General features: G+C 42.7%; 1 protein-coding gene across 1 annotated transcript in view; it reads left to right on the top strand.

Moving 5' to 3' along the window:
- The first annotated feature begins 7,278 nt into the window (after window positions 1–7,278).
- lman1 (lectin, mannose-binding, 1) overlaps window positions 7,279–23,314 on the top strand; it is a 58,679-nt gene continuing 42,643 nt past the window's right edge. The window contains exons 1-3 of the mRNA XM_078426696.1: window positions 7,279–7,481; window positions 22,167–22,321; window positions 22,401–22,508. Of these exons, the coding sequence (XP_078282822.1) occupies window positions 7,295–7,481; window positions 22,167–22,321; window positions 22,401–22,508 (450 nt within the window). The 5' untranslated portion in view covers window positions 7,279–7,294. The remainder of the gene's footprint in view (window positions 7,482–22,166; window positions 22,322–22,400; window positions 22,509–23,314) is intronic.

The following is a 23,314-nucleotide window of genomic DNA, read 5'->3' as shown; positions in this document are numbered from 1 at the left end:
AAAGACCTAGTCAATATTGGGGAAGGTAAAGTTGCCCACTCTGACAACTCTTGATGAAAAATGATTTTTTCTTCATCAAAGTAGTCCCGGAGGACTGAATTACACTACCTGAAAAGATTATGGAGGCAGCAACTCTTTAAAAGTACATGGATGAGCACAAAGTGTTGGAGCCCTGGACCAGGTGCTGGAATTAAACTTGTGTCGGAAGGAACTGCAGATGCTGTTTTAAACCGAAGAAAGGCACAAAAAGCTGGAGTAATTCAGGTGACATTTCGGGCCGAGACCCTTCTTCAGACTGAAAGTCAGGGGAAAGGGAAATCAGAGATATTTCGACTGTGATATGGAGAGACAGAACAAATGAATGGAAGATATGCAAAAATGTATCGATGATAAAGGAAACACATGCAATTAACCAAATGGCTTGTTTCTAATAGATAATAGATATATCTGCATAATATATTTCAATATTTTAATAATTAACAGCTGCCATGTAAATGAAAATGACATGGATAATACTAAGCCTCTGTTTTTATTATTTACTTTGTGTATGTAACTCCCCCCCCCCCAAAAAAAAATGCCTGGATGACGTTCGGGGTGGATGTAATGAAAGGACGCCCTTCTTCCCCCCACCGTAAAGGCTCATTATTTGTCACTCTAAGTCCTTTGTTTGTTCAATTTAAAAAAAAGCCAGGACACTTCTCATAAACTTGTAGTTTTGTGTTTCACAGGGAGAATGGTGTGTACTTGACTTAACATTTTCTCCATTCTTACACAGCAAAAAATATATATTTGAGTATCTGAAATAAATCATTCACAAAAATATTTAAAAGCAAATAATTAATAAATTGGAGCAGTATTGTCTCACTAATCTTATAATTTATAACATAATATACTGTTAGTGGTTTAAAATCCGTTAACCTGCAGACTTTTTATAGTAATCTAATTTCTTACTTCCATAATAGAAAAAGAGTATAACATAGCTGCAGTCAACTGAAGGGGTTTAAAGCTCTTGTTCAGTGATGTATTTAGCCCTCTTACAGGATTAAAAGTAAAATTTGCTATTTTAGTCTAATTAGATAAATGGACTAAAGATTTTGTCTGGACCCAGGTTTCCCATGCCTGAAGCATTAGAAAATCAATTACCTTTTACATTGTGTTAATACTAACATTGTCATAAAACAGAAATTACAACAACTTAAACTTTAATCCACTCTAAATATATTCGAATTGGACCTTTGCTCAGGCCACAGATGTTCCATTCAACAGGTTCTTTTTCACCAGTGCCAGCACATGAGAGAATAACTAAGACCCAATATGTTCAAATCAAGTAATTCACAATTGATATTGTTAAAATTATCACCTGGCTAATATCAACTTGCAACAGTATAACCACAACTTTGCTCATGAAACAATAATAAATAAGAACTACCTAATTTGGTCATGTATATATTAATTAAAATGAAAACAGGCAGATGCTGGAAATCTGAAACAGCAAGTTGCAGATAATGACCATCTGAAATAAAAGTTTGACATTCATTAAGCGATTGAGGTACTCACCAAAAGAGACTTCAAAGAGACTGCAAAGAGACTTCAAAGGTTTCAAAGGTCTTTTATTATCACGTGTACCACTTAAGGTACAGTGATATGCGAATTACCATACAGCCATACTAAAAAAGCAACAACACACACAACTGCACAGAAGTTAACATAAACATCCACCACAGCGGATTCCCCACATTCCTCACTGTGATGGAAGGCAATAAAATCTAATCATCTTCCCTCATTTTTCAGCCGCGGTCAGGGCGATCGAAGCTCCTGCAGCCGGCCGTCGAAGCCCCCGCGTCGGGGCGGTTGAAGTCCCCGCATCGGGGCGATCGAAGCTCCCGCGTCGGGGCGGTCGGAGCTCCCGTGTCGGAGTGGTCGAAACTCCTGCGGCTTGGAGTTCCCGATGTCAGTCTCTGACCAGAGACCACGAGCTCCATGATGTTAAAGTCCGCAGGCACCCATGGTAGAGCTCAGACGTCGATCCCTGGCAAAGGGAACGTGGGCTCCACGATGGTAAGTCCGCAGGCACCCGCGGTGGACTCCAGCAAAGTTGCCAACTCCTCGATGTTAGGCCGCAGTGAGGACAGAGATACGATACGGAACAAAATCGCATCTCCGTCGAGGTAAGAGATTAGAAAACGTTTCCCCCAGCCCCCTCCCCCACCCTCCACATAAAACAAGCTAAACAACACTAAAACCATACATTTAACACATACTAAAAAAACAATGAAGAAGAAAGGGGCTGACAGATTGTTGGCGATGCAGCCATTGCTGTCGCCACCTAGTGCTTGTGCAGGATTCCCAAAAGGTTCATTTGTGAGTTGAATCAGTAGTAAGGAAGGTGAATGCAACATTAGCATTTATTTCAAGGTGAGTCGAATATAAAATCTGTGATGTATTGAGGTTTTAAATGGTACTGGGCAGATCGCATTTGGAGCATTGCTAAAAGTTTTGGGCACCATATCCGAGGAAGGATGTGCTGATGTTGGAAAGGTTCTAAAATAGGTTTACAAGAATGCTCCTGGGGATCACTGGGTTAACATATGGTGAGCATTTGACAACACTGGGCCTCTATTTTCTGGAGTTTAGAAGGATAAGGGGGGACCTCATGAAAACTTATCAAATAATGAAGGACCTAGATAAAGTGGATCTGGAAAGGATGTTTCCACTAGTGGGAGAGACTAGAACCAGAGGAGGAATTTCTTCAGTCAGATGGTGGTGGATCTGTGAAATTGATTGCCGCGGATCGCTGTCATTGGATATTTTTAAGGCAGAGATAGACATGTACTTGATTAGTAAGAGTGTCAAGAATTCTGGGGAGAAACCGGGGGAATGGGGTTGAGATGGAAAGATAGGTCAGCCATGATTGAACAGCAGTGTAGACTTGATAGGCTGAATGGACTACTTCTGCTCCTACAATTTATGAACAGGGATGATAGAGAAAACACCACAACCACTAAAATGCTCCCTTTTTCTTCCTGCCTTTTTCCCTACTGTGTTTTGTACATCAGCTTTACAGCCGTGTTCCCCCCCTGACTATCTTTAAGCCTTTAGGGTGAATCTTGAAAGCTTGGGTTTTATTGGGAGTAGGCTGACACGGTTCAAGTGGCCAAACCAAAAACAGCTAATTTGACCCAGCTGTTTTGGTCTGGTAGTCATGCTATTTATGACTAAATTTGTGGTCAATGTTGGGGTTTACCTAGCCGTGAAAATGTCATTGAGTGTCAGGATGGTTGGTTAGACTTTCTGTTGGTGGAGGTGGCCAATGTCTGTGATGCTACTTGTGATTCATTACCCATTCTTAAATATTTCATTGATTTTCCTGCATGCAGACTTGGGCTGTTTATTTTACTGAAAGGTTATGAGTGGAATTGAATATTGTGAATCACCAGCAAACATTCCCACTTCTATCTTTATCATGGAAGGAAGGTCATTCGTGAGATAGTTGAAGATGGTTAGGCCTGTGACACAGGAGCAACCATCTTCTATATTGAGGTATAAATCCAGGCATGGAAGAAAAAAAATCCTTTGATGCCCATTAAGTTCAGATTTACCCAGGAGCCTAGATGCCAGACTTGGTGAAATGCTTCCTTGATGCCAAGGGCAATTACCCTAAACTTGCATCGACAATACTTTCGTCCATTTTTGGATCAAAGCTGAGGACTGGAGCCAAGTCACCTTGGTGAGACTCAATTCTGGGTATTTGTGTGCAGATTATTTGTAAGTAAATGCTGTTTGATAAATGTCAACTTTCTTATGAGGATGTGTAAACTGATTGGATGATAATTAGCTGGACTACATTCTCCCTGCATTTTGTGAGCAGGACCGACTTAGGCAATTTTCCATATTGCCAGGTAGACGTCAATCTTTTAATTGCATTGTAAAAGTTTGGATTGAGAATGCTGGTTGTGGGACATAAGTCTTCAAAACCTCAATTGGTTTGTTGTCTGGCACCTTAACTAACTAAATCCTAATATCAGATGGAGTGAATAGATGTGTCTGGAGACTGGTTTATGTGAAGGGAGGAAGATGAGATGGATTAATTAGTCATAGAGTAATACAGTGTGGAATTAGGGCCTTCGGCTCAACTTGCCCACACTGACCAACATGTCCCATCTACATTTGTCCCACTTACCTGTTTGCCCTATATCCCTCTAAAACTGTCCTCGCCATGTACCAATAGACAATAGGTGCAGGAGTAGGCCATTCGGCCGTTCGAACCAGCACCACCATTCAATGTGATCATGGCTGATCATTCTCAACCAGTACCCCGTTCCTGTCTTCTCCCCATACCCCCTGACTCCGCTATCCTTAAGAGCTCTATCTAGCTCTCTCTTGAAAGCATTCAGAGAATTGACTTCCACTGCCTTCTGTGGCAGAGAATTCCACAGATTTCTCTGACTGAAAATGTTTTTCCTCATCTCCGTTTTAAATGGCCTACCCCTTATTCTAAAAATGTGGCCCCTGGTTCTGGATTCCCCAAACATTGGGAACATGTTTCCTGCCTCTAACGTGTCCAGCCCCTTAATAATCATATGTGTTCCAATAAGATTCCCTCTCATCTTTCTAAATTCCAGTGTATACAAGCCTAGCCGCTCCAGTCTTTCAACATACGACAGCCCCGTTATTTAGATTTAGATTTTTTTAGATTTAGAGATACAGCGCAGAAACAGGCCCTTCGGCCCACCGGGTCTGCGCCGCCCAGCGATCCCCACACACTGACACTATCCAACACCCACCAGGGACATTTTTTACATTTGCCCAGCCAATTAACCTACATACCTATACGTCTTTGGAGTGTGGGAGGAAACCGAAGATCTCGGAGAAAACCCATGCAGGTCACGGGGAGAACGTACAAACTCCGTACAGACGGCGCCTGTAGTCAGGATCGAACCCGAGTCTCTGGCGCTGCATTCGCTGTAAGGCAGCAACTCTACCGCTGCGCTACCGTGCTGCACCATTCCGGGAATTAACCTAGTGTGCGGTCTCACTAGGGCCCTGTACAACTGCAGAAGGACCTCTTTGCTCCTATACTCAACTCCTCTTGTTATGATGGCCAACATTCCATTGGCTTTCTTCACTGCCTGCAGTACCTGCATGCTTCCTTTCAGTGGCTGATGCACTAGGACACCCAGATCTCGTTGTACGTCCCCTTTTCCTAACTTGACACCATTCAGATAATAATCTGCCATCCTATTCTTACCACCAAAGTGGATAACCTCACACTTATCCACATTAAACTGCATCTGACATGCATCCGCCCATTCACACAACCTGCCTAATTGCTTCTTAAACATTGTGATTGTCCCTGCCTCATTTACCTCCTCCAGCAGCTTGTTCCATACACCCACCACCCTTTGCGTGAAAAAGTTACCCATCTGTGTAGCTTTGATCTGATTTATTGGTTTGTGACCTTGCTTATCTCTGAATATTGGGGGCTGTCTTACTGTTTAGCAGTTAGGTCATCTAGTATTACAGTTTCACCAACCTGTCTGTAAAGTGGCATCAAGTAAGAATTCCATTGTTTCTTTCCAAGTGCATATGACAATTAAATATTCTTGGCAGGGATGTGTGAAGCAGAGGAAAGAAAACAAATGAAAGTGAGATTGAGGGCACAAATAACAAAAGTGAGGAGATTGCAATGTGGTCTAGAAAGGTCAAATAGGAATAACAAAATTGTTATCAAGTGTGAAGGAGATAAACAGAGTATCTAGAGCCGAGGGTCACACTCTTAAAATAAGAAATGCAGGTTAGAGATAAGAAAGCCCTCTTTTCTTTGCAGTCTATCAAACTGAAATGTGAAATCAGGGTTTCTCCCTCCAAATAAACTGTCATGCTGATCATTTCTGTGTTTTATGTTCTCTGAGCATGGGGACAGTTGCAGCCTGAGTGTTTGTAGAATTGCACTCTCTATTGTGAAGCTATAGCTGAACATAAACACCATTGCAACTTTACATCTTGACTGAAATGAGATGCACTATCCAACGTGGTACAAAGCAAATGGCACAAGGAGATGAGGAAGAATTTCTTTTGTCGGGGGTGGTCTATGTGGAATTCATTGCCAGAGAAGGCTGTGGAGGCCAAGAAAATTGATATTTTAAAGACAGAGATAGATAGATTCTTGATTAAGATGGGTGTCCACCACTTCTTCTAGCAGCTCGTTCCACATAACCACCATATGTAAAAGCAGCCATGCAGGTTCCATTGAACTCTTTTCACTCTCACCTTAAACATGTCACCAGGGGTTGTGGGGAGAAGGCAGGAGAACTGGATTGGACAGGTTAGATGCGGGAAAAATATTCCCGATGTTGGGGGTCCAGAACCATGGGTCCCAGAACCATGGGTCCCAGTTTAAGAATAAGGGGTAGGCCATTTCACACTGAGATGAGGAAAAACTTCTTCACTCAGAGAGTTGTGAATCTGTGGAATTCTCTGCCGCAGAAGGCAGTGGAGGCCAATTCACTGGATGTTTTCAAGAGTTGGATTTAGCTCAGGGCTAAGGGAATCAAGGGATATGGGGAAAAAGCCAGAACGGGGTATTGATTTTGGATGATCAGCCATGATCAGATGGAATGGTGGTGCTGGCTCGAAGGTCCGAATGGCCTACTCCTGCACCTATTTTCTATGTTTCGATGTTTTTGTATGAATGTGGTTGAGAGGGATAGATCAGCCATGATTGAATGGTAGACAGTGGGCTGAGTGGCCTAATTCTGCTCCTCTGACTTATGAACTTAACACTGAGGTAGAATTTCTTTGCACGGTAGGTGGTGAACCTACGGAAGTCAGTCATGATCACATTGAATGGTGGGAAAACAAAACTGCAGATGCTGGTTCAAATCGAAGGTAGACACAAAATGCTGGAGTAACCCATTCCTTCTCTCCCGAGATGCTGCCTGAGTCGCTGAGTTACTCCAGCATTTTGTGTCTACGTTGAATGGTGGGGTAGGTGTCCAAGTGCTCCTAGTTTCTTGTTGGTGTTTTTTTGTTTTTGTGTGTCTGGTGTTATGGGAGAGCTCACACATGAAGCCACCCTCTGAAGAGTTTTCAGGTTGTGTATATATATATATATATATGTTTTTTTTTAAAAAAGAAGAGGGTTCAAATAGTGGTCTATCTCTGCTCCTATCACTTAGTGTGAGCACCAGTGCTTTGGAGTGAGGGCGCCGGCGTCCAATGGGGAAGCGCCGTGTTGGCTGTCGCCGCGTTCCCGGCATGCCCCGGGCGTGCCGGCGCCTCAGTCGCGGCGAAGATGGCGGCACCGACTACTCGCACTCTCCTGCTGCAGCCTCACCACCTCGTCCTCCTCCTCCTCGTCATCGTCGGCTGGGTAGCGGCCACCGACTTACCGACCCGCCGCTTCGAGTACAAGTACAGCTTCAAGGGCCCCCACTTAGTGCACAGTGACGGCACCATCCCCTTCTGGACGCACGCAGGCAGTAAGTCAGTGAGTGGTGGTCGCCGGCTGAGCTGGAGCGGGGCGGTCGGGGTGCTTGAGGATGGCCGAGCTCAGGCCAGGGGAGCGCAGGCAGGGAGGTGTTGGGCTCAACACTCCCCCAGTACCCGCTCCACATCACCGCCCCGCTTCACCCCGGCATCTTTCCCCACACCGGCTGTTGACAAGGAATCGCTAGATTTCCTAATTTGTAATGGTTATGATTGAATGAAATTGCTTGTGCATTTAAACTGCATTGCGTGTTCAGTCTGGTTGAGCTGCTGCAAGTAAGAATGTCTTCATCGGTTGTCGGTACAAATTACACTCCTGACTCTTGGGACCTCAAACCAGCGGTCCTCGTTATAAAAGGCGTTCCGAACGCCGTTATAAGGGTGTGCCTCGGTTTACCCGTTACATTTATTGTTCATAATGCAATTCAGCTTTGGTTAAGACTAAAAGCTAGTGGGGATATTTCTATGGGGCTATTACTACCTTTCTGCCATAAGTAAACCAGATTCATATTCTTTGCAGGCAGCTCCTTGTGATCAACGATGAGTTCCTTTCATTTAGGTTCTGAGGTAACTGATCATGTTTATGTGTCAAGAAACATTGGCTGTTCCACTAATCGGTCAGGTGATGTTTGAATGGGCTGCTGGGTTTGTTAGATGGTTTTGCCGTTTAGCTGTTTACTCTCTGTTTCTGTGTACTACTGGGGCATCCAGAAAATTCGTTAACTTTGAATAGTCATAGCCAATTGGTGCAATTTTTCACAGATGCTTTGAGCTTTTCCTCTTTGCATGTGTTCTCTTTCCCTTGGCATTGGAATTTAATTTATGTTTATGATTCTGGTGTTGGGCAGATAACTTTTTGGCATGCCCAATGGAGCTGACTGAGTGTAATCATGGCTTTGGTGCTGAGGGTGCTGGCCTGGGAAAAGGTACTGATTTTTTAGATTTAGAGATACAGCGCGGAAACAGGCCCTTCGGCCCACCGAATCCGTGCTGCCCAGCGATCCCCGCACATTAACACTATCCTACACACACTAGGGACAATTTTTACCATTACCCAGTCAATTAACCTGCATACCTGTACGTCTTTGGAGTGTGGGAGTAAACCGAAGATCTCGGAGAAAACCCACGCAGGTCACGGGGAGAACGTACAAACTCCGTACAGACGGCGTCCTTAGTCAGGATCGAACCTGAATCTCTGGCGCTACATTCGCTGTAAGACAGCAACTCTACCGCTGCGCCACCGTGCAATGATCCTGATGTTGGAATTTAGAAGATTTTGCAGAGGAAGCGTTGTTTGTATTGTTCCAGTGCCTTGAAATGCCCATATTTGGTAGATTGTATCTCTCAGAAGAACACAGGAGGCAGTGATTACTGCTGCTTGCTAGACAGTGACTTTGGTGCCAGATCTGAGGCCTTTTTCTTTAAATACTCTTTTTGTCAATTGACACGAGATGATGAATTTTATCATTGATAGTTGCCTTCATGGAGAATTGGTTTCTGTGATGTATGCTCATTTTCCAGTGTCTCAATGTGAACATCTATTAGAGAGGTCAATATTGTGCAGTGTTCGGCAGATAGCTAGATTATTTTTCTCTTTTATGGAGGTGGTGGGTATAAGGGAAGAGCTGCCAGGTGAAGTAGTAGAGGCAGGTACAATAACAATTAAGACATTTGGGCAGCTACATGGATAGAAACATAGAAAAATGTTCAGGAGTTGGCCATTCGGCCCTTCGAGCTAGCCTCCACTGCCTTCTGTGGCAGAGAATTAAATAGATTCTCAACTCTCTGGGTGAAACCGTTTTTCTGTATCTTGGTCCTAAATGGCCTACCCCTTATTCTTAAACTGTGACCCTGGTTCTGGAAATGAAATGTTTGAGGGATATAGGCCTAGCATGGACAAATGGAACTGACTTGAATGGTCTATCTTGGTCATTGCTGAGTTGGGTCCATGAATCCAATGCATTTTTGGAAGTTAAAGCAGGCCAGAACTTGCGCTGTAAATGACAGAACCTTTGGCAATGTTGTAGAAAGGAGACTGAGAGATAAGTGTGCATGCTTCCCTGAAGGTCGTGACACAGGTAGACAAGGTGGTGAAGACAGGACATTGAGTACACGAGTTGGGACGTCATATAACTGCTGTACAGGATGCTGGCGATCTCCCATCTCCAGTATTGTGAGTGGTTCTGGTTGCCTTACAATAGGAAGAATGCGATGAAGCTATGGAGGGTGCAGAAAAGCTTTGCAAGCATGTTACCAAGACTGGAAATCTTGAGTTAGATGGAAAGACCAGATAGGCTGTGACTGTTTTCTCTTGAGTGAAGGAAACAGAGGGTTGGAGATGACTTTACAAGTGCTTATTAAATATCATGAAGGACTTAGATTAGAAGGTTGGTCTTTTTCTCAGTGCAGGGGTGTCTAAAATAGATGGCATATGTTTAAAATGAGAGGGGGATTTTTTTCAATGGAACCTGCAGGGTTGATTTTCCATATGGTGGGTGTGTGGAACGAGCTGCCAGAGGAAGTGGTAAAGGTTAATACAAATTAATACAGAAAAGGTTTGGAGAGATTATGGGCCAGATGCTGGTGAATGGCAGTACTTTAGGAAGCCAACTTGGTCTGCATGTGTGAATTGGGCCAAAGGACCTGTTTCAGTGCCGAATGACTAACTATTTTAAATCCTTGTCCAATCCTTTATTTAGTTTATTTACTTTGCCAGTAGTGGTTTGGGATTTTCAAAAAACTTTCAACAGGATTAGAGCATACAAAATCTGGGGGTAATACGGACAAAAATGTGATTATTGGACAGAAAGTCAAAATTGGAATGAACACCTTTTAAAATATTTTGTCTATTGGAACATTGCAAGGTTTGGTGTTTGACCTCTGGCTATTCAAGATATGTATTAACGACTCAACCAGAGAAAACACTCAGAGATTCATCAAGCTTTCTGGCACAGAAACAGGTCCTTTGGCCCAATATTTTCATGCCGAGCAAGAAACCTATCTACGCTAAACCCATTTGCCTGGGTTCGTGTTAATTTCCCTCTGAGCCATTCTTATTTGCATACCTGGGAACCAAATATTTTTCATATTTTGGGTTTCATATGACTAGGTGCATTGGGAAGTGGATGTAAAAAGGTATTGGGGATTATCGAACAAGCTACGTGGGCGAGAACATTCCAGATGGAATGTAATGTGGAAAAAAATAGGTTATTCACTAGTGCACTCGTAGAGATTTTTGTTTAAATGGTGAACGATTAGGTAATGGGATTGAATTGTCTTTGTACACAAGTCACTGAAAACCAACATGCCAGTACAGCAAGCAGTGAGGAAGGCCTTTAATATGAAAGTATTTGCATACTGGAGTACAGATGTCTTGCTGAAATTATGAGGCCTTGGAGTATTGAGTATGGTTGTGGTTGCCTAGTCTAAAAAGAGATATTCTGGCTATTGTAGGAGTGAAACAAAGATTTGCTACACTAGAAAAAGACACAAAAGTGTTGCACAAAGTGCTGGAATAACTAAGCAGGTCAGGCAGCTTCTTTAGAGAACATGGTTAGGTGATGTTTTAGGTCGGGCCATTCCTTTGTCTTTCCTTCTCTGGCCTTTGTCCAACTATGCCTACCAAAAACCTGGGGGAATGGGAGTTGGAAGTGAAGAGGGGCAGGACAAAGCCTGGCAAGTGATAGGTCGATACTGGTGAGCGGGTTTTTGGTAGGCAAGTGGTTGAAGGTCAGAGATGAAAAGACAAAAGATACAAGATAAGGATAGAAGAATGTAAATTGTGAAGCCAGAGGAAGAAATATAGGTGGAAGGGGAGAAATGGTGAGGCACAGGGAAGAGGAAGGGAAAGGGAAAAAGGGGGTGTTTGTGGGTTAGTTACCTGAAGTTGCAGAATTTGGTGTTCATACCGTCAGGTGGTAAATTCCAAATGGAATATGAGGTGTTGTTCCTCTAGTTTGCGTGTGGCCTAACTGGCAATGTAGAAGGCCCAGGATAGAAAAGTCAGTATGGGAAGGGCAGTTATAATGGTTAGCAACTGGGAGATCCAGCAGAACCAAGCACAAGTCATGTCTTGAGGAATAGGAGCAGAATTAGGTCATATGGCTCATCGTGTCTAGTCTGCCACTCAATCATGGCTGATCTATCTCTCCATCCTAACTAACCCCATTCTCCTGCTTTCTCCCCATAACCTCTGACATCTGCACTAAGCGCGAATCAATCTATCTATCTCTGCCTTAAAAATATCCACTGACTTGGCCTCTACAGCCTTCTGTGGCAAAGAATTCCACAGATTCACCACCCTCCGACTAATTAAATTTCTCCTCATCTCCTTCCTAAAAGAACGTCCTTTAATTCTGAGGCTGTGACCTCTAGTCCTGGACTTTCCCACCAATGGAAACATCCTCTCCGCATCCACTCTATCCAAGCCTTTCACTATTCGGTATGTTTCAATGAGGTCCCCATCATTCTTCTAAACTCCAGCGAGTACAGGCCCAGTGCCGAAAACGCTCATCATAGGTTAACCTACTCATTCCTGGGATCATTCTTGTAAACCACCTCTGGACCTTCTCCAAAGCCAGTGCATCCTTCAGATATGGTGCCCAAAATTGCTCACAATACTCCAAATGCGGCCTTACCAGTGCCTTATAGAGCCTCAGCATTGCATCCCTGTTTTTGTATACAAGCCCTCTTGAAATAAATGCTAGCATTAAGTTTGGTTTCTTTACTACTGATTCGACCTGCAGATTAACTTTTTGGGAATCCTGCACCAGCACTCCCAAGTCCCTTTCCAATTCAGATTTCTGGATTCTCACTCCATTTCAAAAATAGTCTATGCCTTTATTCCTACTACCTAAATGTATGACTCCACACTTTGCAACGCTGTATTCCTCCTGCCACATCTCTGCCCACTCTTCCAACCTGTCCAAGTCCTTATGCAGAGTCCCTGCTTTCTCTACATTGCCTGCTCCTCCACCTATTTTCGTATCATCCACAAACTCTGCTACAAATCCTTCAAGTGTTCAGCCAAATGGTCGCAAAGTCTACACTTGGTCTCGCCGATATAAAGGAGGCCACATGGGGAACATTAACTGCAGAGGATTATATTAGAGGAGGTGCACATGAACCTCGTCTCACCTGGAAGGGCTGCTGAGGTCCCTGAATGGATGTGAGAGAGGAGGTATAGGGACAGGTGTTATATCTCCTGTGTTTGCTGGAGAAAATACTTGGGGATGGGGTTGTTTGGGTGGGAAGGGATGAGAACCAAGAATTGGAGTGGGAGCAGCCTCTATGACAGCAGAAAGAAATGGGGATGTGACTGGTGGTAGGATCATTTTGAAGGGGTGGGAATGTCATGTGTTGGATATGGAGTCTGGTAGCATGAAACTGGAGGATCATGGCTACACCTTTACCTTGAAGAAAGTGAGAGGAGCAAAAGAGAAGTTGTTGAGTTGAGCCCCAGCTATGCTTCCACCACCAGCTCTGACAGTGCATTCCAGGCACCACCACTCTCTGTGTAAAAAAACTTATCCCACACATATATATCCTTTAAATTTCTCCCTCTGCCTTTCAAAACTATGCCTTTAATATTTTTTTTGCCAGCCCGCATCTGCGGTTCTTTGTATCTTCTATTCACTAGACTGGTTTCTGCCATGATATCTCTGAACATGATGCAAAATTAAAATAATTCCTTCTCCTGAAAGTCCTCCATTCCCTGCATGTTCACATGCTTATTTAAAAGCCTTGTATCCCCCCCTCACCTTCAAACCTATAATGGTGCGATAAGCCTTAAAATATTTGTAATTTCCCTCCCGGGGGAGAAAATGTTCTGACTGTCTACTCTATCTGCACCTGTCATAATTTTGTAAACTTGTATCGTCTCTCATTTGCCTTCTTCACTGCAGAGAAAATGATAAAATTTGTCCAATTTCTAATAGCTAATACCCTCTAATCTAGGCAGTGCTCCTGTTAAACCTCTAATGTACCATCTTCAAAACCTTAGTGTAAGAAAATAACTGCAGATGCTGGTACAAATCGAAGGTATTTATTCACAAAATGCTGGAGTAACTCAGCAGGACAGGCAGCATCTCAGGAGAGAAGGAATGGGTGATGTTTTGGGTCGAGACCCTTCTTCAGACTGATGTCAGGGGGGCGGGACAAAGGAAGGGTATAGGTGGAGACAGGAAGTTAGAGGGAGAACTGGGAAGGAGGGGGGGGGGGGGGGGTGAAGAGAGGGACAGAGGCACTATCTAAAGTTGGAGAAGTCAATGTTCATACTGCCGGGCTGCAAGTTGCCCAAGCGAAATATGAGGTGCTGTTCCTCCAATTTCCGGTGGGCCTCACTATGGCACTGGAGGAGGCCCATGACAGAAAGGTCAGACTGGGAGTGGGGGTTGAAAACCTTCACATCCTTTCTGTAAAGTACTTCCTGTACATTATTTTTAAACCTACCAAATTTGATAGGTTCTTGATTCGTAAGGGCGTCAAAGGTTATGGGGAGAAGGCAGGAGAATGGGGTTAAGAGTGGAAGAAAGATCAGTCATGATTGAATGGTTGAGCAGACTCGATGGGTCGAATGGCATAATTCTGCTCCTATGTGTTATGAACTTATGAATGCGGTAGTTAGAACTACACACAGTACTCTACGTGCAGCCTAAAAAAGTTTTGTAAAGCTTCACCATGATTTATTGACACATATGCAATGCTGAGTATAATGACAGATGAAGAGCCACTTTTACCACTCTTAACTACTTGCGTAACTACTTTCAAGGAGCTGTGGACTTGGACATCAAGCTTCCTTTGCATATCAATGTTGTTAAGGGGACTGCCAGTAATTGTGTACTTTCCCCTAGTATTTGACCTCCCAAAGTACAACACTTCACATTTGCCCAGATTAAAGGTTGAGTCATCCGCTGCACGGTAGTATAAAATTGACATTCATCAGAAATGTGTGCAATTCTCAAATGAAATTATCTAATGGGTGTGTTTAACAGTTCACATGCTGCGTTATGCCATTGAACCTCTGCTTATTGATGTTCAGGGAATCTTCAATACTGTGTCTGAACATTACAGTGTGAAATTTTGAAAGATGCTGAAAATTTGTTATGAGCTCTGCAGTGGGAAGAGCCATTGAGCCCACTGACTGTCTCAAGATTGGCATACAAGTGACAACCCCATTTGAAAATGTCTTTGATAGCTGTCATGGTAGTACTGTAGTAGGGCTTTGGGCCTTTCTGCTGAGAGCTTGTTGCTACTTGCATCGTGGAAAGATCATGGAGTGACAGTTTGCAGTAAAGGTAACCCGTGCATACTATGTCAGGTGAGAGACGTGGCGACTGAGTACAGGCTGTTATTTAGATTGTAGATAATTAGCCGTACTATTTCTTTTTGTTTGATATATTCTGGGCATGTTTATAATGTACTTCACATGCAGAGAATGTGCTGATCCTAGTGTGGAATTAATGTATATCAATGTTAATTATGGGATCTTTTCTTCAACAAACATTGATTATGGGTAAAAGGTTAATGGCTAGGCAGCTGAGTTCTCGTTGCCCAAGCTGACTTGTGCCAAGCAAACAAGGTAGCTTACTAGACCCTTAAAGACAAGATGTTGAATTTAGGAATGAGAATGTTTTTTGACGTGTAATATTAGTGGTGAAGTTATTGTTTGATGGATTCTAGTATTCTGACTAATTTTAATTTTTTTTCACATTTGTCCTGGTAAGGATTCTTTTGGGAAGTCTTGCAGTTACCAGCAATACCATACTTTTGTCCTTTCAGGTTATAGAGGTTATGGATTCCAGAGGTAGTGCTTTGACATGTCGAGGCAGTGAACCTTGTAGAGAGCACGCTGCAAATCATTGTTGATAATTCTGAACCATGTATCATTATCTCTGTTATTGTGACTGCACTCCTTCAAGGAATGTTTATTATGGACCTTGCGGGAGTCAGAAAGTGAATCATGTGCCTCAAAATATCAGCTTTCAACCTACTGTTAATGCCACAATGATTATGTGGCAAGTCAAGGTTGGTACTTTAATGATCTTTGAGATGATGAGTATAGCATATTTGTCATTGGTAATGCTCCCAATGGATATTAATTTGAGATGGTTAGACTCCACTGGCAATTGTTATTGCCTGCTACTTGTGGAGTGGAATTTAGGCAAGTTGGGTTAATGGCAAATGCATGGCGGATGCAGTTTAATGTGGCTGAATGTACAATTATCTACTATAACCAGAAAGACAAATTATTTTTTCTGAATGGTGATGGATGGCATGTCCTTTGCTTTCACCCACCCCTCCACAACCATGAGATTATTGTGTCTTTGTATACTAGTTATTGAAAGTCTTATGTCATTTGTTTTTGCTGTAAGACAATTTGAGTACAGGAGCAAGGACTTGTAAATAAATAAATGTTTAGGGTACAGATCCCTCCCGTCGCATACGTTTTTAAATGTATAGGATATTTTCATAATCATGCACACTTTTCCAGCAACACGGGTGAGTTACAGCATTACATAACGTGTGTGTAATGCTGTTAGCCTGCTCTCAATCTGCTTTGATTGGTGCTGCTATAAAAAAAAGTTGTGGCAGGGCTACTGTAAAACCCCACATTTCCTAAGATACCAATCCTCCACGTAATCTTTCAGTTACATATCCTTTGATCTATGAGATGAGTAATTTACGTGCTGCTCTTCAATTTTCAGATCATTGAATAGTCCTACCAAATCTTCCAATTCCCTCTCACTTGTTCTAGTGAGCCTTTATCAATCGCAATCACAATTATACTTTATTAGTCAAGTGTGTTTTGCAACATACGAGAAATGTCATTTGCCATACAGTCATAATAATAAAATACATTGATTATGGAGAGAGAGAGAGAGAGAGGGGAAAGCAAGGACTACTTGAAGTTAGAGAAGTCAATGTTCATGCTGCTGGTGCTGTTCCTCCAATTTACGCTGGGTCTCATTCTGACAATGGAGGAGGCCTAGCACAGAAAGCTCAGTGTGGGAATGGGAGGGGGAGTTAAATTGTTGAGCAACCGGGAGATCAGGGAGGTTTAGGCGGACTGAGCGGAGATGTTCAGCGAAACGATCGCGCAGCCGTTTAATAATTGTCTGAGGTAAATTGCACAGGTGTTACTGGGTGGGGGAGTTTGTGTTCCTAGAAAATAGTATATGAAACATGATTTTCTGGAACACAGATGAATAGAATATTTGGTTTTCTTAAATTATACAAATTATTATTGTTTATTTGTGTATCTCAGACTTTATGGTGATGAGCGAATTTCTGTTACCTGAACTACCATAAAATAGGGGTCACTTGTATAATGAAGGACAGTGATGAAACATAACAGTCTGGAGTTGTACAATAGCAAAGAAACATTTGCATTGTGTCAGGACATCAGTTCCAAAGAAGGGTCTTCATCCTGAAACATTAACTCTTTCCTCAGATACTGTCTGACCTATTGAGTTCTTGCAGCATCTTCGGTTTTTATTGAGGTTTCCAGCATCTGCGATTTATTTTGATTTTCATTTACTGGGAAACTAGACAAGCCTGATACTATCAAACCTGGACACCAGAGATACTGCTGAACTGATGTCAGAAATATTAAAGTCATCACTAGACTTTTGAAAGACACTTTCGTTGAGGTCCGTCAGAAATACTTTTGATTTATTGCAATCTCGGCCATTAAAATTTAAGGTGATTAGGAAGACCAAAATAATTTGAAGGATAGATTTTGTTTGAAGAACCTTTTCAAATAGTTTGAAGATGCCTAAAGCAATGAAAACAGATGTTTCTGGCTATTGCTTGAGTGTCCTGAAAGCACTTGATTAAAGGTAGACACAAAATGCTGGAGTAGTTCAGTGGGTCAGGCAGCATCTCTGGAGAGAAGGAATGGGTAACGTTTCGGGTCGAAACCTTCAGTGCCTGACCCGCTGAATTACTCCAGCATTTTGTGTCGACCTTCAATTTAAACCAGCATCTGCAGTTCTTTTCTACAGCACTTGATTGAAGTATGATATGAAGACAAGAAGTTCTTGCTAGAATTCTAAGAGATGGAATTCATGGCAGTCTAAGACTGGAGCCCACTAATAATCTTTTGAGGTTTCATGTCTTTCGGTGCTACATAGGCATTACTGGCATGGTCAGTGGTACTGGCATTTATGTCAGTTCCTTTGAAAAATTGTGGTTGAACAACATTGAACTGTTGTGATCCTTCTGCACTTGCATAAGGACATGTGATTTGATAGAAAATCATGTATCCTAGGTGGTAGTCTAAAATTACAAGATTACAATTTTAGCCTTTGCATAGGTGAGATGGTCCACATCTTACCTTTTTTCCCCAAAGAAAAACCTTTTTATAAGTGCCTTCATGAAGAGGTTAGAGTTACGACTTTTAAGCAACATTTGGACAGATATATGGATAGGATAGGTTTATGTATGTGTATCAATGTTATTTTAACATCAATAGGTATTTTATGATTTAAAAAAAAATCACAGCCTCTATTTTGAGGAGAACATTTCTAGTTTCTCCAGTACATCCGGATAGCCCAAATCCCTCTTGCTTGGAATCATTTTGGTAAATGCCTTCTGAACTGTCCTTAATCTTCACATTTTTCCTAAGGTGTGGTACCAGATTTGGACACTATTCTCCAATTGTGGCTGAACAAGGCTTTGATAACAATTCATGATGTCGTCTTGCTTTGTACTATCCATCTCCTTTTAGAAACTTCAGTGCCCACTTTCTCAACTCACTACTCATTACTTAAAAACTTTTTTAATTCTCCAGTTCTATTATTGAAACCAAATGCTTGTTTAAACTGACTGGATCTCAGCTTCTCATGCTACTTTTGCTGATGAGGCTTACATCTTGTGCTTTTTTTTTTTTTTGGTCAATTTTATACCTGTATAAATCTTGGCAAGATCATTCAACAGCTCTGTTTGTACAGCTCATTGCAAAGTTTGCCAGTCAGTGCAATTACAAGAGGAAAATGCAATACAAAATTCATGGGATAATATTTCTGAAGGTCTGAAATCTAAGGTTGAACGTCTTGTTGGGCTCCCTTTTACTGGTTGCATATTTAAATCCAAAAACGATCTTGTCTACTGACACTTGGGTTGCATTAAATGGTTTGAATAATATAACATTTTATTTGAATAAAGTACCAACAAATGTTTAAATGATCAAATGTTCAAATGTTTAAATGATCAAGTGTTCAAATGTTTAAATGATCAAACTTTGAGTTTGTTTTGCAGGAGAGTAATGGTGACAGCTTGGTATTATGGCACCAGTAGTTTGTCCTTAATCTCTTGGCATTGTCTTAACACCATTTAATCATAAATTTGTGTTTAATGATAATTTGCATTTTAGTAATTGTGCAGCTGTAGATGATAAATTCTTGTACTTTGAATTAATTTATTTAAATAATTGTTCTCATTTTAATGAACTTGATTAGGCATGACATGCACTGTTTTCAATGTAGCCATTCAACGATTTATAAAGCGATAGATGGGTTTCTACCACTGTCTACTTGTGTTGCCACTTTAAGGGAGCTGTGGACATGGACACCCAAGTTCCCTCTGTACATCAGCACTATTAAGAGTCTTGCCATTAATTGCATACTCTCCCCGTACATTTTTACCTCGCAAAGTGCAGTACGGCACACTTGGTCAAACTAAATCCCATCCGCCAGTTCTCTTCTCAGTTGTCCAGCTTATCTATATCCCACTGTATAGTTCAACAGACTTCCCCACGACCCTCAACTCCTTGGTGTCGCCTGCAAACTTACGAATCAACCCGTCTACATTTGTGTCCAAGTCATTTATAAAACTTGTATACTCACAAACAACAGAGGTCCCAGCACAAATCCGTTCGGAACTCCTCTGGTCACAGGTGTCTAGCTCTTCTACCATAACCCACTGTCTTCTATTAACTGGTTCTGAATCCATGCAAGTAAGAATTCACAGAATTATTAGGTATTGTCCCAAAGCCATCTTTTCCTGAACAATTATAGTTAAAAATCACTTAAAAAAATTTGAAGGTATTTATTCACAAAATGCTGGAATGGAGTAACTCAGCAGGTCAGGCAGCATCTCAGGAGAGAAGGAATGGGTGACGTTTCGGGTCGAGACCCTTCTTCAGACTGATGTCAGGACGGGCGGGACAAAGGAAGGATATAGATGGAGACAGGAAGATAGAGGGAGATCTGGGAAGGAGGAGGGGAAGAGAGGGACAGAGGAACTATCTAAAGTTGAGATAGTTTAGATACTTTAGATAGTTCCTCTGTCCCACTCTTCCCCTCCTCCTTCCCAGATCTCCCTCTATCTTCCTGTCTCCATCTATATCCTTCCTTTGTCCCGCCCCCCTGACATCTGTCTGAAGAAGGGTCTCGACCTGAAACGTCACCCATTCCTTCTCTCCTGAGATGCTGCCTGACCTGCTGAGTTACTCCAGCATTTTGTGAATAAATACCTTCGATTTGTACCAGCATCTGCAGTTATTTTCTTATACTTAAAATTTTTAAATTTGTTTATTCTCCTGGTGGTAGTGACCATACGTTTATGTTTTTGTAAACTTCAGGGTAGAATTGTAAGGACATAATGTTTCTGAATTACATACTGAAATTCTGATTGAGGTTTTAACACACATCATGTGTTCATGTTCAAGAACAGAAGGTGACTTATTACATCTTGAAACAGATAGAAGTTGGGAATGGACCATTTCCTACTTGGTATATGTTTTTTTGAGAAATGTTTGTTTCTATAAAAACTTGAATGCTGGCAATTGTTTCTAACAGATAAGAGTAACTAGCATTTTCTAAATAATCTATGCTTTGGTTGGCTGCCATATATTTTATGAAACATTGGATTCAGTAGAGTTGTATTTTTATTTATGGTTCCTAATTATGTAGGATTTAACAAATCTGTACATATATAATATAGGGTGTTCAGTTTTTGCGGTGGCAGTTCCAAATACATTTTCAAGTGTTACATAGATTTTGAATTGATCAAATTCAATATTCTAATTAAAATGAATCCAACTGAAAATCTTTTTCTGACATGCCATAATTGAGTATTGAATTGAATTGAATACTTTGTTGTCACATGTGACAAGTCACAGTAAAACTCTTTGCTTGCATACGCAAGTTATGTAAATAGTGGCCCATAACGGGCGCTTACAAAGTTACAAATTTCCCCCCTGTGCTAGGTTCCCCCTCTGTTCCTCTTTCCCCTCCCTCACAGCGATCCCCCCACGCCGGGTCCTCCTTTGTTCTTTCCCTCGGCAGCGATGTCCTCATTTCCACGTGTCCTTCCTCGTTCAACAGTCAGCGACCTCTCCACTAACGCTGCCAGGTTCTCTTCGGATGCACCTTTGACCGCCGGCCCAAGCCAAAGCCGCAGGCACCGTCGACCCGCAAGGTTCAGACATGCGAGGCCCGGGCTCCGACCCACGAGGCTCTGCAAGGCTATCTCTGACATGAGTTTCAGGCCCGCAAGGCTCCTGCCTCAGCTTCTCAGCGGCACCTCTGGAGGGCACCTGTCGCAACAGCAACCCCACAGATAGAAATTTTTCCTTCAATTCAACTGATCATCCACCTGAAATGTTAAATCTGTTTTCTCTCCATAAACACTCACCAACCTGGTTTTTTAAAATTTCTGATTTTGCATTTTCAGCTTGAGCTTTTAAAAACTTCTGATTTCTTCACTGATAGGTCAAGGGAAGGTGAGAGGCACTTTACCTGCTTTTTCAGTTAACTTTTTATTTGTTTATTGGAGAATTTTGTACATATTTTATGCAGAAAACTAATTGATCATTACCATTACCAGTATTCTTTCCATTATTACCATTACCAGTATTTTTTCTTAATTTCTATTGAACTTGATTCATTTGATTATAAATTCCAGTTTATATTCCTTGAATGTGGGAGATCTGTGGTTTAGTTAAAATAAAAGGATTTATTTTTGTGATTTGAGGAATATACCGCAATCCTTTGTTTCAAAGAAAATCTTTCCTCCCTTGACAGTAAAATACTCATGTATGCTGACTACATTCTAATGTACTTTGAAATATTTGCCTTGGTCATTTTTTTGGATACCCATCATCCAGGTTCATAGTTTTGCTGGTGGAAAACATCCGATCAAAGTTGAATATCAGGGATTTAGTTCATTTCGTTTAGTTCAGAGAGACAGCACGGAAACAGGCCATTCGGCTCACTGAGTCCGCACTGACCAGAGATCCCCACACACTAACACTATCCTACACACACTAGATACAATTGACAATTTTACCAAGCCAATTAACCTACAAACCTGTATGTCTTTGGCGTTTGGGAGGAAACTGAAGATCTCTGAGAAACCCCACATGGTCATGGGGAGAACGTACGAACTCCGCACAGGCAGCGCCCATAGTCGGGATGGAGCCAGGGTGTCTGGCGCTGCAAGCTCTGTCAGGCAGCAACTCTACCACTGCGCTGCCGTGCCACCCATATCATGTAAACTTTTTAATTGGGTTTTATGTTTCAGTGAATTTTCGGAGTTTTGTCTTAAATGTGTTTGGTTATCTGCTTCAGCAGACCTGGTGAGCTGGGATGGTTCAAAGTTGGGGTTATTTGATTGACGTCAATGGAACAAATTAGTTTCATCATTCTGTGCGTGTTTTTTTGTTTTTATTTTAGATGCAATACCTAGTGTAGACCAAGTCAGGATAACACCATCACTGAGAAGCCAAAAGGGATCTGTTTGGACAAAAAGCAAACTCGCCTTTGAAAATTGGGAAATTGAAGTTACTTTCCGTGTGACGGGTAGAGGAAGAGTTGGAGCTGATGGACTGGTAATGACATCTTAAAATATTTTATATTTTGAAAATTGCTGTGATGTTCACAAACTTAATTTATTTCCTTTCATTTCAGGCAATCTGGTACACAGTTGATCAAGGCTTGGATGGTCCAGTGTTTGGAGCATCTGACTCATGGAATGGTCTTGGAATTTGTTTTGACTCCTTTGATAATGATGGAAAGGTATGTATAAATAGACAATTTCAAGAAAGTTGTTATTTTGACCAGTTGGAGTAAAATCTTGCAAATACAATCGGTGCCATTTTTCTAGCCTGAAATGTACTAACGGCTGCGGCTCGCTGGCAGTCTGCTTGTCTTTTTTCCCTTTTTTTTTTTTGTGTGTCGGTGTTGGGATGGTTTTTGTTTCTGTTTTTGGCTGTGTATGTGTGGGTGGGGGGGGGGGGGGGGGCGGGACAGGGCGGGGGGTGGTGGGGGAAACCTTTCTTTCATTAGGTCCCTTCCCCGGGGCGCAGCTCGGCCGCGGGGCCTTCCATCGCGCGGCTCGGCCGCTGGACTTAACATCGCCGGCTCGGCCGCGGGACCTAACAGTGCCCGGCGCGGCTCGGCCGCGGGACCTAACAGTGCCTGGCTCGGCAGCGGGGCCTTCCATCGCCCGGTACGGCCGCGGGACGTTTCAGCGCTCGGTGCGGCTCGTCCGCAGGGCCTTCCATCGCCCGGCGCGGCTCGGCCGCAGAACGGTTCAGCTCCAGGCGCGGCCGCGGGGCCTTCCATCGCCCAGCGCGGCTCAGCCTCTGGACTTAACATCCCCACCGTGGCTTGACCGCGGGACTTGGCAGCGCCTGGTGCGGCTCGGCCGCGGGGCCTTCCATCGCGCGGCTCGGCCGCTGGACTTAACATCGCCGGCGCGGCTCGGCCGCGGGACGTTTCAGTGCTCGGTGCAGCTCGGCCGCGGGGCCTTCCATCCCCTTGCGGGGGCTGTGCGTGTCGGTTGCCTCGGTAGGGGTAGAGCTGCCTGTCCGTGGGCGTGG

This window comes from Rhinoraja longicauda, chromosome 1 (genome assembly GCF_053455715.1).
Source record: "Rhinoraja longicauda isolate Sanriku21f chromosome 1, sRhiLon1.1, whole genome shotgun sequence".
Classification (NCBI taxonomy): domain Eukaryota; kingdom Metazoa; phylum Chordata; class Chondrichthyes; order Rajiformes; family Arhynchobatidae; genus Rhinoraja; species Rhinoraja longicauda.
The sequence above is the reverse complement of the archived record's forward strand: the minus strand, read 5'-3'. Positions and strand labels throughout refer to the sequence as shown.